At 47.7% G+C, this 15,119-nt stretch overlaps 2 protein-coding genes across 2 annotated transcripts; both read right to left on the reverse strand.

Moving 5' to 3' along the window:
- On the reverse strand, positions 1–5,593 carry AOC2 (amine oxidase copper containing 2). Its single transcript, XM_066366323.1, has 4 exons — positions 4,006–5,593; positions 1,085–1,370; positions 719–848; positions 1–378 (listed from the first exon to the last, which is right to left on the reverse strand). Exons 1-4 carry the CDS (start codon positions 5,591–5,593, stop codon positions 112–114), a joined length of 2,271 nt encoding a protein of 756 aa, XP_066222420.1. The 3' UTR covers positions 1–111.
- A 1,370-nt stretch (positions 5,594–6,963) lies between these two features.
- PSME3 (proteasome activator subunit 3) lies at positions 6,964–15,101 on the reverse strand. Its single transcript, XM_066364089.1, has 11 exons — positions 14,831–15,101; positions 14,148–14,180; positions 13,970–14,032; positions 13,368–13,472; positions 11,401–11,449; positions 10,756–10,868; positions 10,455–10,523; positions 10,244–10,311; positions 10,088–10,142; positions 9,876–9,962; positions 6,964–8,672 (listed from the first exon to the last, which is right to left on the reverse strand). Exons 1-11 carry the CDS (start codon positions 14,870–14,872, stop codon positions 8,592–8,594), a joined length of 765 nt encoding a protein of 254 aa, XP_066220186.1. The 5' UTR covers positions 14,873–15,101; the 3' UTR covers positions 6,964–8,591.
- Positions 15,102–15,119: the final 18 nt, after the last annotated feature.

Consider the following 15,119-nt stretch of genomic DNA (forward strand, 5'->3'; position numbering starts at 1 on the left):
TTTCTGAATAACATTAAGAGGATGGGAGGGGAGTGGGAACTGGGAACAGAGAGGAAGGTACATATGTCTTAGCACCCACCCCCCACTCCATGTCCCATCACACCCTTGGGGTTAAAAGTCTTGATAAGAGAAAGGTGGCAGGTCTGGGACACAGGTCACCAAGTGGGGGATGCAGGCCACAGGGTTGACATCACAGAGCCCAGCATCCTGGCCCTTCTCAAAGTAGACGCTGCCAGGGGAGAAGATTGAGGGGTCCTCATCAAAGAAGTTATAGGGTCGGAGCAAGAAGCCAACTCTGTTCCCCACAGTAACTGTGTTGGGGACATCCTCAGCATGGGGGATGTGCAGGAAGCTGGCTGTAACCCAGGCCACCAGGTCCTGCAGGAAGAGGGAGTTGCTGGAGAACTTTGGAGGGAAGACCCAGAGAACCACCCCTCAGCCACAAGCCCCAACGTCCAGCCTCAGCCCTGCTTCCAGACCTCCTTTCAGCCCCAGACTCTCAAAATGTGATGACCCATGTAGGAAGCTGTAGGGTAATCAGTATCCCAGGTCTAATCTCACCCCAGGAGGGATGACTCATGATGGTCATCAGAGAACTCCTTGGCTTCTGAATCTGAGAAACTAGAAATATACCATTCTCTCCAACCTAGGGTCAGGGGTTGGGCAGCCAAGACGCTGGACAGAAGAGCCCCTCCCCTCTGTCTCTAGAGCTACCAACCTCTCCGAGGAGAGTTTCATTATTGATGAAGTCAGCAAAGGCAATAGTTGGTGTCCAGATGTCATTCTGGTAATAGATGCTGCTGCTCTGTGACTCCTTTTCTTTCCTCTGGGTCACCACGAGCTGGTATCTGACCAGGAATGTTGTAAGAAGGTGGAGTCAGAAAATATCAAAGACCTCTACTGTCCCAGAAGTCCTTTGGATCAGATTCTGTGTGAGAACATCTCCCAACCCATATCTACTTGGATCTGAGAGGAGGTACAGGGTTGATGGTAAGCCAAGGACAATAAGTTGGGGTCTCTAAGAGCTGGGATGGGGAGGAGGACCAGTCTTTCCCTACCACCCAGTATCCAGAGCCCTTCTCACCTCCCCCAGCTGAGGGCCCTTTCCATGTCGCTCTCCAGGGGCATGTGGATGCCGAGGGGGCTGTGGATCTGGATTCGGTAACCACGCTGATGACCCCAGGCATTAGTCTGGTTGCCAGCCAGGTAAAGGTAGCGAGGAAGGGGATTTCCCAAGGAAAAAGCTGCCAGGTCCTCCCTTCCCAGGACCTGCCGAGTCAGCTGTGGACGCTGCAGTTGGTGTTCTGGACTCCAAGGGGCTGCCACCGGTTTAAATACCACGTCTTCAGCTACCACCCAGTTTTTCAGCCCTGCCAGGTGAGGGGGAGGAGAGGAGTTCCATACCAGGTGAGACAGTTTCCTCATCTCCTCTATGACTTCCACTGTTCTGCCTGACAAAGGGCAGCAGAACTCATCAGAAAACACTACGTGCTGGGAGCCACGAGGTCTAGATCGGAGAGCTAGCTCATCTTCTTTGACCCTGCCCTGTGGTTACCTCTAGTCACAAGTGGCTATTGCATGTAAGTTAAAAATACAGTTCCTCTGCCTGACCAGGTGGTGGTGCAGTGGATAGAGCATCGGACTGGGATGCGGAGGACCCAGGTTCGAGACCCCAAGGTCGCCAGCTTGAGCGCGGGTCATCTGGTTTGAGCAAAACTCACCAGCTTGGACCCAAGGTCGCTGGCTCAAGCAAGGGGTTACCCGGGCTGCTGAAGGCCTGCAGTCAAGGCACATATGAGAAAGCAATCAATGAACAACTAAGGTGTCGCAACGAAAAACTAATGATTGATGCTTCTCATCTCTCTTCGTTCCTGCCTGTCTCTATCTATCCCTCTCTCTGAATCTGTAAAAAAAAAAAAAAAAATACAGTTCCTCAGTCACACTAGCCACATTTCAAGGGCTCAATAGCCACATGTGGCTAGTGGCTAATGTATTGGACAATGCAGACATAGCACATTTCCATTTCTGCAGAAAGTTCTGTTAGCACTGGTCTACCCTTGGACCAATTATTTCTTTATTCTCATTTTCTGAACCTCTACACTGAACATAATAAAAGCTGCTCTGTGGCTGAGCTCTGTATGTGGAAAAGCATACACAGGTGGCCAGTTGCATTCTTATAACTATGAAAGGGACATTTGTCTTGGAGAAGCTGGCTGGAAAAACTCAGTCCTCTTCCACGGTGCTCTGCACACCCCTATTAGCTTTCTTTCTAAACAAGATGGAAATGACTTTCAGTCTTTTTCAAAAGTGAATAGATTTAGCCTGACCAGGCAGTGGTGCAGTGGATTGAGTATTGGCCTAGGATGCTGAGGACCCAGGTTCAAAACCCTGAGGTTGCCGGCTTGAGCGTGGGCTCACCAGCTTGAGCGCAGGGTCACCATTTTGAGCATGGGATCATAGACATGACACCATGGTTGCTGGCCTGAAGCTCAAGGTCACTGGCTTGAGCCCACACTCATTGGCTTGAGCTAAGGGTCACTGACTCAGCTGGAGCCCCCCTGGTCAAGGCACATATGAGAAAGCAATCAATGAACTAAGGTGCCACAACTATAAGTTGATGCTTCTCATCTACCTCTTTTTGTCTGTCCCTGTGTCTCTCAAAAAAAAAAGTATATAAATAGATTTATATCTTTAAATTGTCTGGGATATCCTTAGAACTCTATTGCATTGGTAACCTGCACTCATCATGCCACCCACTTGGCATTAGATCGTATACTTGACAAGACTGTCATTTTCTTTAAACATGACCTATATGAAGGCAGCTGGCACAGGGGGTGCTCTACTGAAGCCAGTGCCTCTGTTGGTTGTCCTATGCACAGGGGGCCTGACAGCCTCTGGCCCAGACTATACTGTATGTACCCACTAGAGAGCCAATAAACATTACTCGATTTTACTTCCTAAGACAAGGCTCTTTAATACCAAAAACGCTGAAGAGACACCTCAAATCAGAAAGGTCATATTCCAAATATATCAAAGAATCGTTAATATGCCATTTCAATCATGCTATTTCCTTCGTTCTTCCTCCCCCTTCTGCGCACGCACGCATGCGTACACACACACACACACACACACACACTCTTTACACCCAGGAAAATAAAATCTTTCACAAGAAATATCCCTAGTTACAGCACAATTGGGCATCTGCCCCCATACTCAGTTTCCCTAACTGTAAACTGGAAAGGGTCTGGTGGATTTATAATTTTCCTCTGGGTCTAACCGTCTGATTTGACAAGTTGGTTATTTTCTGTCCCCAAGAAAACATGTCAGGAGCAGCAAGTGCTTTTTGCACTCTGAGACCTACTTGAGAACTCCCTTTCTACACTTGCAGCAAGCCTACTACATGCCTACCACGCCACTGGAGAGCCCACTGTGTTGACATGGGCTGACAGGGGTGGGATAGCCCTTCCCAGGAGGATGGGGCCACTATCCTGTCTCCCCAGTTGTCTGAATTCCTGTGGAGCAATTGTCAGCTGTACTCCACCTCCGTCTCATGTCCGGACCACCTCTACCCTGAAAATCTCTTTAGATGGACTGCTTCCTACCTCTGTTCAGGCCCCCACTTTACCCTCCTCCACTGACCTGCAAAATTAGGACTCAGAGAGCCCCAACTCCAGCCTCATCCAGCCTTAGGACAAACTCACCACCCATAGTCACTCAAGGTTAAGGTAGACAGACATAGCCGTTGCATTAAACTAATTTCTCAGTGGCAGCAAGTCAGAGGGGCTGGATGATCAGAACTTGGCGAGGGAACTCTCTACCTCTGCCAGATACCAAATAAACCCAGTATTTCAGACTGGTTGCAGATGCATACACTCAAATCAGTCCCTGCTCTGTGAATTGTGGAGCAGGAATGCTATACTCTCTTGCCTCTTCTGGCCTGATGGGGGGGATCTCCCTCCCCTCTGCCCCACCCCAACTCGCAACCCTCATTCCCTGAGCACTCACCTGCCACATCCAGGTCCAGCTTGAAGTGGAAGGCATGCGTGTGCACCGTCCCCAGCACCCGTTCCCCCACACGGTTCCCAAAGAGGAGGCTTTCTTCCCCTCCACTCAGGAAAGCTGTGTTGATGAAGCCTGTGGCATGGACCCGCCCTTCAAGTGCCCCATTTGGGTACAATACAAAGTCCCAAATGTAGTCATAGTTGCCTACAGATGACACAGACCTGACTACAAGAGCTGAGCTGGCCAAACCACCGTAGAAATGACTCTCAAGGTGATTGTGGTGCCTACGAAGGGGTAGTCCTTGGGCCTCCTCAAATATACACACAGCCCCCGGGAGCAGCTGGACTGCTGCTTTGCCTACTAATATGTGGATGTCCACCATTGTAGATTGATAGGGGCAGTCCACACCCCGCACCAAGCCCCGGCTGTTACGGCCAAGTCCGTAGCTGCTATCCAAGTATCGGGTCATCATTGTCTTGGGTGAATCAGCACCGTAGATAGTTATACACTCCTGGACACTGATTTCATAGGCTACTCGCTCGCCCTTGAACCGAATATCAAAAATCCTCATGCCACTGAATACCCCATGGCCAAAGGTAAATGTCCAGAGGGAGGATACCACCAGGTTCCCCTGTACACTGTACTGGGAGCCCTGCGGTGAAAACTGAAGAGGAGGAAGAGGACCTGGGGAGACCCGGGACCTCAGGGATGAAGCCCCCTTTGGCAGGGGCAGAGGAACTCGAACCACTTCCAGCTGGCCAGCCTTAAACTCCCATTCCAACTGGCCCAAGTCTGCATAGTAGCGCCCGAGGTAGAAGACCTGCTGGACAGCCCAGTGGGCAGGGTCCAGGGCCCTGTGGTCCAGCAGTAGCTCCAGCCCCACTGGGTGAAGGAAAATCCCAACACCTGAGATGTTATGGTGGAGCGCTATCCAGGTAGTACGGTCCCCTGAGCGCAAGCCACTAGGCGTGGCATGCAGAGATGCCAAGGTGGAGCCATTGTAGTTGAAGACTGAAGCAAGGAAGACTGGTGCCTTGGGTAGCTCCACCTCTTTCAAATGTGTCCACATCTGGGCAAACTCAGTTCCCAGCATTGGGCGGCGGTGATAGGGCACGGGGCCCCCGTGACGCTCCACAGTCACATCCCGCATGTAGGTGGGGTGGGGCAGCGGTCCCACCACCAGCTCACTCACATTGGGCTGGGGTTGTCCGCCAAAGAAGACGATGGCCAGTGCTTCCCGGGCAGGTGGGGGGCTCCCCCTGTCCAGGTGAGCCAAGGCTGCAGCCTTGTGGGGCAGCTGCAGCTCCACCGAGAAGATGCAGTTGTCTGAGGGGCGGGCCTGGGCTGCATCCACCAGGCCTGGCCCCAGCTGCTGGGTCAGAAAGCTCATCACAGCCATCAGCTCCTCTCGGCTCAGGTCTGCAAACAGCTGGCTCTGGCCAGGGTGTGTCCACTGCTGGGCACCATGGGATACAGAGGGGCAGCGGGGAGGCTGGCTGGAGCCCCCTCGGCTGGTCAGCAAGACATAGGTCAGGGCAAAGATGGTAATGAGGGAAAGTGCCAGGAACACGAGGACTACCTTGATATTCATGGTGAATGCTGAGCTGAAATGAGTCCTACCAGCCGCTCCTCCCAGTGACTGACATCAAATCAGGGTTTATATTCAGTAGGATAGGAATGGAGAAAACTCCACCCTGTGGGTTGAACGGGAAATGTCTGACCTTGATTTATATAATTCGGTTCCAATTTTCTGTTCTGTGGTTTGGCCCAAGGCACTACTTCCACGTGCATAGCACCCCCATCACTGAACTCCTACCGGCTGCCCGATCAGTACTCACTACTCATCTCCATCATTTAGACCAGATCAGAGGACATTTGAAGTAATGCTAAACTGCCTTCCATTCAAAACGAGTGAGGAAGAATGGAAATCCCAGATGCCCAATCAAGTCCTGTGCGCTGAATGCAGCCACTAAAACTGGCCATTTTCCTACCTCCTGGCAGGTGCTGCTCCCCAATATTTCTAGGACCTACTGCCCAGTTCAGCAGTAAGCATTGTGTTTTGCCATTTATCTAAGGTCAAGTTCTTGATCTGTAGTCTCAGGCCTCTTCTGTCTAGTCAGTGAGAAAGGAGTCACTAAAGGCCTGAGCTTAGCAGTCATATTTGTACACCAAACCCAGGTCCCTAAGCTGTGTGACCACAGGGGAGGTACTTATAAGTCTGTCTCCTCACCTATAAAGAAGGGATAAAACTACCTTATAGATTCATGAAGATTAAATGTGACCATGCATATAAAGGGCTTGTTAGCTACTGGTCATCACTGAAACAGAACAGAGCAGATGTTTCTCCATCATTCAAGACTTTAAATTTCTTTTTGCAGAGACAAGGGGATCATTGGATACCAGAAGGCTACTCTACAAGATGGAAGTTGAGGAAACTTTATTTCAGAGGGAGCTAGGGTCCTAGATGGCTCTCCAAGTCATCTGAAAACTAAAACCAGGAGTCTCCTGACATCTTAAGAAATTAAAAACATTATTTGGAGGGGAGAATTAGTGTAAGAGAAAGAAAATGACAGCGTAGGGTGCTCTATGAACCAGGTGATTCCACACACGGCACCACAGCAGCCTCTACTGGCAGTTCATGGGCATCACTGGGGAAGGAAGGGAGGAACTGTGATGTGGAGGACTGGGACAGAAGCTTAGCTTTGTGAAGAGGTAGGTATCTTTCATATAATTCAGACTAAACATAAATGAAGGACCCACCCTTGCCTCTTGGTAGGCAGAAGCCTCAATCTTTCTATTATTCCAGAGAAAAGAGAAAGTTCAATTGGTATAAAGACACAATAGGGTGGCTGGCAGTGTCTGTGGAGGAGGGCACCCCAATGCGCACGCATGTGAGTATGGGTGGATCTCTAGCCACCAGAGCATCGCAATCGCACCAGGGTCTGCAGCTTTAGAAAGAGGTCAAAGTACCTGTATTTTTAATAATTTCTTGACATGGTAAAAGAATTATACATTACGATCCAAGGGCGGTTGGGTGAGGAGGAGGGGCAGCAGAACAATCCAACAAACAAAAAGGGAAACTGAGAAACTCATGGTAGGAGAAGGGACGTGTTTTATCTGGAAGGGATCTGGAGGGTGGGTAGGGGCACTGCCCAACTAAAATGCAATTGGTTTGTTACTGAGTACTATTCACGGGAAGAGAGCATCCTGACTGCTTCTCTATATAGCATATCGGGAGTAAAAATGATGTATCCAGGTGGAAATACGATTAGGGGTTGGAAGACAGAGACAGGGGAAGAGTAAGTCAGAGACAGACACTGAAAGAGTCACTAGCAGGCTTACTGCAGACTCTGACTCTCCAGCACTGGTAAAGTTAAAAAGTGGGGGACATCTCTGGAAGATTCAAGAGATAGGAGGCAACTCTTCTATAGTTTTGACTTGCCCAGCAGATTTCCACATACACACAATGCGTACACACTCGCGTGTATACACACATATACACACAAGTGACTGCTTTCCCTGGAAGCACAATACTATAAATAAGAGAAATACTTTTCCCAAAGAGAGCCCAGCCGGAGCAGCAGCATCTGGCACTCACAGCTGTAGACTCCCCCACCCCAATTTACAACTGGTCTGAAGAGAGGCAATCAGGAGTCCGAGGACTGGCCTTTGCAATAATGCCCAACAGGACCCAAATCACACAAAGAGAAAGGAGCCTTCTCCAAACCCTCTGCCTCCCACCTCTCGGTTCTCCAACTCACCAGCCTCTGGGTACCAAGAAGCTACAATATCAGAAGACAATGGGCCCCAGTGAATGACAGCTGAGACAACTATCAACTCCTGAACTGTGTGTGTGTGTCTGTGTGTGTGTGTGTGTGCGTGCGCACATGCACATGTGCACATGTCACGGTTTGGGGGGAGTCAGGTAACAGAGTAGGAAGGCAGATGTGTGTGTATATGTGTGTGTCTGTCGTGCACATATGTGTATGTGAAAATTCTAGTTATAAAAACATCTGAAGGAGCTAGAAACAGCTGAGATCTAAGATGTTTCTTGTCATGTATGTAGATGGGAAACCCGAAGTCATCACCAGCACAACTGTGGCATGCAGGATCCAATATCCCACAATAGCAAGAGACCCTAACCTTACATCAGAAGAGAGGAGCTGGTCTCCCCAACCCCAGATCCTAAAAAAGAAAACCTAGCACTTTCCTTCTAGTTCCCTCAGCTCCTAACCAACTAATCATCAAAAGGGAAAAAAAAAGCCCAAGACACAGGAGTGGGGCGGGGAGAGAAAACACAAGTATTCTTGTGCCAATATCCTGCACACACAAACCTGGAGTTCTCCAGAAATTAGGACAGGTCGGGTGTTGGGTGTTAGGTGTTAGGGAAGGAAATAGAAGAGTTCCTGAGGCCTGAAAAAAGAGGTAAACACGTCACAGAACTACATGAGAGTTTCATTAGACTCTAACTAAAAACAGAGAGAGGTGTGATTACTATTTCCAGCCAGTTTCCCCGTCACGATAGTCATGTAACAAACCAAGGCAATGTCGGTCTTGAGCCAGACTCACAGAGTCCCCTGGCCCTGGCCTCAGTACAGTGTCTCTGCATTGCTGCTCCGGGGCCGTTTGATCTTCTCAATATTTTTCAGAATCATGTCATGTAGAGTGACCTGGGAGAAGAGATCAGAATCATAGAGAATTCTACCCCTGCCTCAAAAAGAAAAGGCCCCTCCCCACCAAATCCCCAAGCAATTCACATAATCTCACTCTCTTATTTGAACCTGAAATCAAGGTGGCTACCCAATTCTTTTTTTTTTTTTTCCTTACAGAGACAGAGAGAGATTCAGAGAGAGGGATAGATAGGGACAGACAGACAGGAACAGAGAGAGATAAGAAGCATCAATCATTAGTTTTTTGTTGCAAGATCTTAGTTTTCATTGATTGCTTTCTCATATGTGACCGTGGGCCTTCAGCAGACCAAGTAACCTCGTGCTCAAGCCAGCGACCTTGGGTCCAAGCTGGTGAGCTTTGCTCAAACCAGATGAGCCCGTGCTCAAGCAAGCTGGTGACCTCAGGGTCTCAAACCTAGGTCCTCCACATCCTAGTCCAACGCTCTATCCACTGTGCCACCATCTGGTCAGGCGCTACCCAATTCTTATACCCCAAAACTGGGTATACCTGGGTATTTTCAAGGCCCTGTGTCTAATAAAAACTAACCTTTATTGAGCATTTAACATACCAATAATTGCACTGGGCCCTTTTATATATTATCTCACTCATTATTTTTAAATTTTTTTTTAAGATTTTACTCATTAGAGGGGAAGAGAGAGGAAAATAGAGAGAGAGGGAAGCAGAGGAAGAGAAGGGGGAAGAACAGGAAGCATCAACTCCCATATGTGCCTTGACCAAGCAAGCCCAGGGTTTTGAACCAGCGACCTCAGCATTCCAGGTCGATGCTTTATCCACTGGATCACCACAGGTCAGGCCCTCACTCATTTTTAAAAACCATCTTTGTAGAGTATATATACTGACTCTAAGCTGCATTTCAGAGATGAAGACTCTGGAATCTGAGGTTAAACAACTCACCCAAGGCCACACACTACAGGTAGCTTTGGTTCCAAACCTAAGTCTGCCTGACTCTAATAATCTCATCTTCGCCCCTATACTACATCACACTCTCTCCCATCCAGGTAGAAAGAAGGAAAATACCCAGCTATATACCCTCAATGATTTCAGAGTTCTTGACACTCTGCTGACTTTGTTCTATTCATTTTACCTCCACCCCTATCTCAACCCCCACAGAGTGGCAAGAAATTTCTCACCAGAGCTAAGAGAAGACAGGGCAACTGTGGGCAGGGGCCTAGGTTACTTACATATTGATTCCTTAGTTCTGATATGATGAGGCGAAGGCTGATATATTCTTTCTCATCAATCTCTGTCACAGTTCGGCGATAGTCCTCCTGAAAGAAGGGGCAGAGCCAAGGCTAGTTCCCGAGGCCGACTAGCCGCGGACGGCTCCTCCCCAGCAACAGTCACTCCTCCCGTCCCTCCACTTCCACCCGCAGGCCACAAAACCCTTACTTACCACGTGGGGATATTTAGCTATTTTAGAAACCAATTTGGCTCTTGTAATATAATATCTGGAAGGAGAGAGAAGAGGAGGAAGCTGCAGAAGACCCTGGACAGTGTTTATCACCACCTCACCAGCCCCCAATGCTGGGCCAAGCCCAAGCAGCCCTACCTAGAAATCTGGTCCAGATAAGAGGCAGCTTCACTCTCAACAGTCCTTAGTTCTGCAACTGTCTCCTCCTGGAAAAAACAGCAACAGTAAGTCAAAAGTGTCTTCCATATCACTCCACGGCAGACCAAAGGGAAAGGAAAAACTGACAAAGCAGGGAGATAAGAGGATCTCCAAAAACCTTCCTCTGCAGTGTGTAAGGGAAGCACATTACCTGAATGGACACCCCAAAGTTGTTCCCATCTTCTATCCTGGGGATCAGGAGCTGTACCCACATTTTGACCTGGAGAGTAAGGAGAACAAAATGTGCATATGAAGTCCATGGCTTTTTCTGCTTACGCCATGAAGCATACAATTCATGCTGCTGCGGCCAGATGCCAGGAGCACAGGAGCCAAGATACTTAGTCTGCCAACACCCATATCACCTCCATGCCTCCAGCCCACCATCCATCATTTTTCATAGTTCAAGCCAGGCTGTCAGAAGTCAGCCTATTGGTCACTAGCCCCTGCCTCACCGTGTTGCATTTCTCAATCAGCAGCCGGATCTCTGGTTTCACTTTCTCAATAATGTCCACCAGCTGCTGGTTGCTTTTTAGCATCCCATTGGGCATCACAAACACCTTGGTTCCTGGCAGGGACATGAAGAAGGCCAAATGATTGGGCTGAGGGCCAGGACATAGCATCCCCCACCTTTCTCTCTTCTTCCCCAGACCCATGAGATGCTATGACCTCTGCCTTTTATCTGTCACAACAAACACCGACACACCAACAGAATCAAAAAGAGAGAGTGTATGGATTAACAAATGAGCATTTAAAATGTGCCCAAAGTCTGAAAATAAGGAAATTAAAGTATGCTTTAAAGACTTAATGCACTATTATTAAAGAGGAAAAAATAACATGAAACTGGGACTTCTGTGAAAAATCTGCAGTGGGTAATTACCCCCAACCTCTCTCCTTTGGCAGTTCATACTAAGTCAAACCCTCCTTTTTTACTGGAAAGTGAGGTTGAGCGTGCTAAATAATGACCATATTTGGAAGACTTGGGAATGCCAACTCTGAGAAATAAAATGAGATCCTGCTTCCATTCCTGGAGAACACCATACCCATCCCGTTTCTCAAGGCTGCAAACCAGGGAGTAGGTGGGGTGGAGGGGCTCTTACCTTGAAAGGCCTCTTCACACTCATCCAACCTTCGCTTTTTGTAAGTGGGCTAAGGAAATAAAGAGACAGAAATTAGCCTGCTCTGAACTCTCCCATCCCTACCAGTTACACTTTAAACAAGTTTAATCCCTTCTTTGACCCCACTGGTTACCTTACTATATACAATTTACTAAGTACATATAAGGCTTTAAGAAAAGGTTCTTGCCACAAAGTAACTTACGTTCTAGTTGGTAAGACCAACCTTTCCAGAAATATAACCCATTAAGCAAATACAGGAGGACAGATACTATAAACCCGGGGTTTCCAACCCTTTGCATCTCACAGCAGACATAAACTACCATATTTCCCCATGTATAAGACACACCTTAATTTTGGGACCCAAAATTTTTTTAAAATATATTACATAAAATTATTTTTTTATTTTTATTTTTTATTTTATTTATTCATTTTTAGAGAGGACAGAGAGAGGGAGAGAGAGAGACAGAGAGGGAGAGAGAGGAGAGACAGAGAGAGAGAAGGGGGGAGGAGCTAGAAGCATCAACTCCCATATGTGCCTTGACCAGGCAAGCCCAGGGTTTTGAACCGGCGACCTCAGCATTTCCAGGTTGACGCTTTATCCACTGTGCCACCACAGGTCAGGCCTATTACATAAAATTATTAAACTCAAGTTTTATTCATAAAATTCATACAACTCATCACTGTCAAACTCCCATCCATTAGCTTGTCCTTATCTGTGTCTGATGACGAATCGTTTTCTTCATATATTGCCTCGTCTTCAGTTCCATCTATAGCATTTGAAATGCCAAAACGCACCCAGTTTTTAGACACCAAATTTTTCAGGGATAGGTGCATCTTATACATGGGGGAAATATGGTAAATTCTGCAGCACACCAAAAACATATATTTTTTGCCAATGTGACTAAAAAAATAAGTATAATTTTGATTCATTCACAATGAAGCACTCTTGTTGTGCTGGCTGTTGTCAGTTGTTTTATTTGACAACCTAAGGCAGCGGTTCTCAACCTGTGGGTCGCAACCCCGGGGGGGGGGGGGGTTGTCGAACGACCAAAACACAGGGGTCGCCTAAAGCCATTGGAAAATACATATTTATTATACAATACATTTTTAAATAAAATATGTATTTCCGATGGCTTTAGGCGACCCCCGCTGGGGTCGCGACCCACAGGTTGAAAACCACTGACCTAAGGGAATAGAGGTCAGTGCCCCTGATGAAACAGTCTAGTATTGGATGTTTTAAAAATTCTTGCAGCACACCAGTGTGCCACAGCACACAGTTGAAAATTGCTACTATAAACAATAGGAAAAAAGAACCATTCAATGCAGGATAAAGAATAATTGAGAGAATATATACAAATCTGCTTGTTCCATAAAGAAACAATATTCGATCAATAAACACATATTTAGCACCTGTTATGTACCAGGAACAATGCTAGGTGCTGGGAATACAAATATGATTGAGATAGTTTTTGCTTTCCTGAATTTTAAGTTCTAACAATGAGACAATGCAGACAAAGAGCAATACAGTGTCATTAGTGTTATAGAATGTAGATATTTAATTGACAGTGAATAGGTAGTAAAGATGTACAGCAAAGACAGGGACTGCAATTATATATCAAGAGCTATCCATCCAATAACAAGACTCAAGACACTGCAACAGGTAAGAAAAATCTTGCTTAGAGGTGTGGGAACAGATCAGACAGCCTGAGGGAACCCTGTAGTTATTAGTCCTACTTGAAACTCTAACACACGGTAGCATTACTAAATTCACCTCAATGCTATTAATAAAAATCAGGGTCTAAAGGGGGTGTACTGCAGTCATCATGTCTGTAGTCCTCATTCCCAGATCCAAATCCCACTGTCTTCTCTGTACATGTTTAGACTGACCAGGAAATAAAGGACAGAGAACCTATTGCTTCAGAAGACAAAGACAATTATAGGACACTTACACCATCCAGTCCATCGTGGCTATTGGTGAGAAGAATGGGATCAGGAACAGGGAGATTCATGTCTGAGTGGATCTGAGTTAGGTCATGAATATTTAGAATTGGTTCCTGAAAGAGTAAGATAGCCACACCCCAAACATTAGTCATTTTTTTTTTTGTTTGTTTTTTTTTAGTGAGAGGAGGGGAGAAAGTGAGACAGACTCCCACATGTGACCCAGCAACCCATCTTGGGCGGATGGTCCAATCAACTGAGCTATCTTTAGTGCCTGAGGCTGATGCTTGGACCAATGGAACCACTGGCTTTGGGAGGGAAGAGGGAGGGAGGGAGAGAGAGAGTGAAGGGGAGAGAAGTAGATGGTCCTTCTCTTGTGTGCCCTGACAGGGAATAGAACCTGGGAGGTCCGTACACCAGAGGCTTTATACACTGAGCCAACTGGCCAGCACCTCATTAGTCTTTTCAAGATGAACAAAAGAGTATCTCATTTGAAGAGCAAGAAATGAAATTACTGTACAGTACAAAACAAAATAGAATCAACACTTAATTTGTCCCATTTGACAGAAAGACCAGGGTCAAAAAAATTGGGAAAAGGAAACGGATCTCTCACCTTCAAAAAACTATCAAGTTCTAACAACTTCTTTGGGAAAAAATTTGCCACCAAATCTTCTGCCTAAAGATGAGAAAAAATACATTAAGAATTATGAGACGGTATCTGTTAACAGGTATCTCTCCTTTAGGAAACTACCAATTAACCAATACTAACGTTTTCTATTTATTTCACTCACCTCACTTGTGATCCGCTCCCTGAAAGAATCAACCTAAAATTAACAAAGAACAATTTAGTAAGAGCAAGTCATTACCTGGCAACAGCGGTAAGGGCAGGATGGGGAGACCCAAATCTAGTTTTCTTTCCCTCACCTTGTAATTGTAATGAAAAGCTGAGAGGCCCCCAGATTGCAAGTACTTTATTTTTTTGCGTACCCATTTCTCCATCTCAAGAGAGGGAAGCAGGGCTTGCGGCCGCGCCTGCCTGTCTTCCCTCTCTCCCTCCCTGTGTCTGAGGCTGTCTGAATTTGTGAACAGATGAAAGACAGACAGATAGGGGAGGTGTGAGCTCACAAACGTGCCAACTTCAGTCCAGACTTGGCCTAAAATACTAGGCAGGCCTGACGCCAAGGGCAGCGGCAGCGGCCGGAGGCGGGGCTGGGGAACTTCCAGCTGTCACTAGCCTAAAGCACTGAGTCCACCACGTGTCCGGGGCTCTCCATCACCATACGAGGTACAGAAGACCACCCTATATTATCCTCTCCCCACATGCCGTCTTCGGGAGTGGGGGGCTGGGCTGAGCCGAGCGGAAGCTCAGAGCCGGTGTCCCCAGGGAGACAAAGACGCCATGGGGAATGGGGAGCTGATCAGACTGTTCGGGGATCGAAGCGAGGGGTAAGGAAGCCAGGACCGGTGCCGCTACCTTGAGCTTCACTTCCTGATCCACTTTCAGCAACGAGGCCATGGCCGGGCAGGGCCGTGTCCGCTCCGCTGGAGACCGGAGGCGCTGTGGCTCCGGGGAGGGGGTAAGAGGGACGGGAGGAATCTCGGCTGCTCTCGGGACGCGGCTGCCCTCGCTGGCTCACTCCCTGCTCTCTCGCTCGCTCCCTCCCTCTGTGCGATCTGCCAGCCCGCCCGCCTGCTGCCTGCTGCTGGATGCCTGCTTGCTCTCTCTCTGGCCCTCCCGGCTTTCGCCGCTCACGCCGGAAGTT

Source organism: Saccopteryx leptura, chromosome 2 (assembly GCF_036850995.1).
Source record: "Saccopteryx leptura isolate mSacLep1 chromosome 2, mSacLep1_pri_phased_curated, whole genome shotgun sequence".
Lineage (NCBI taxonomy): Eukaryota > Metazoa > Chordata > Mammalia > Chiroptera > Emballonuridae > Saccopteryx > Saccopteryx leptura.

What these genes read in the sequence shown, in the direction of transcription:
- PSME3 (XM_066364089.1), bottom strand. Translation starts at nt 14,872, where the DNA reads ATGGCCTCGTTGCTGAAAGTGGATCAGGAAGTGAAGCTCAAG. An exon ending in GCCACGATGGACTGGATGGT is followed by an intron (nt 11,450 to 13,367) that starts GTAAGTGTCCTA and finishes TTATTTCCTTAG; the next exon opens with CCCACTTACAAAAAGCGAAG. An exon ending in TGATTGAGAAATGCAACACG is followed by an intron (nt 10,524 to 10,755) that starts GTGAGGCAGGGG and finishes CTTACTCTCCAG; the next exon opens with GTCAAAATGTGGGTACAGCT.
- AOC2 (XM_066366323.1), bottom strand. Translation starts at nt 5,593, where the DNA reads ATGAATATCAAGGTAGTCCTCGTGTTCCTGGCACTTTCCCTCATTACC. An exon ending in AGGGCCCTCAGCTGGGGGAG is followed by an intron (nt 849 to 1,084) that starts GTGAGAAGGGCT and finishes ATTCCTGGTCAG; the next exon opens with ATACCAGCTCGTGGTGACCC. An exon ending in ATGAAACTCTCCTCGGAGAG is followed by an intron (nt 379 to 718) that starts GTTGGTAGCTCT and finishes CTCTTCCTGCAG; the next exon opens with GACCTGGTGGCCTGGGTTAC.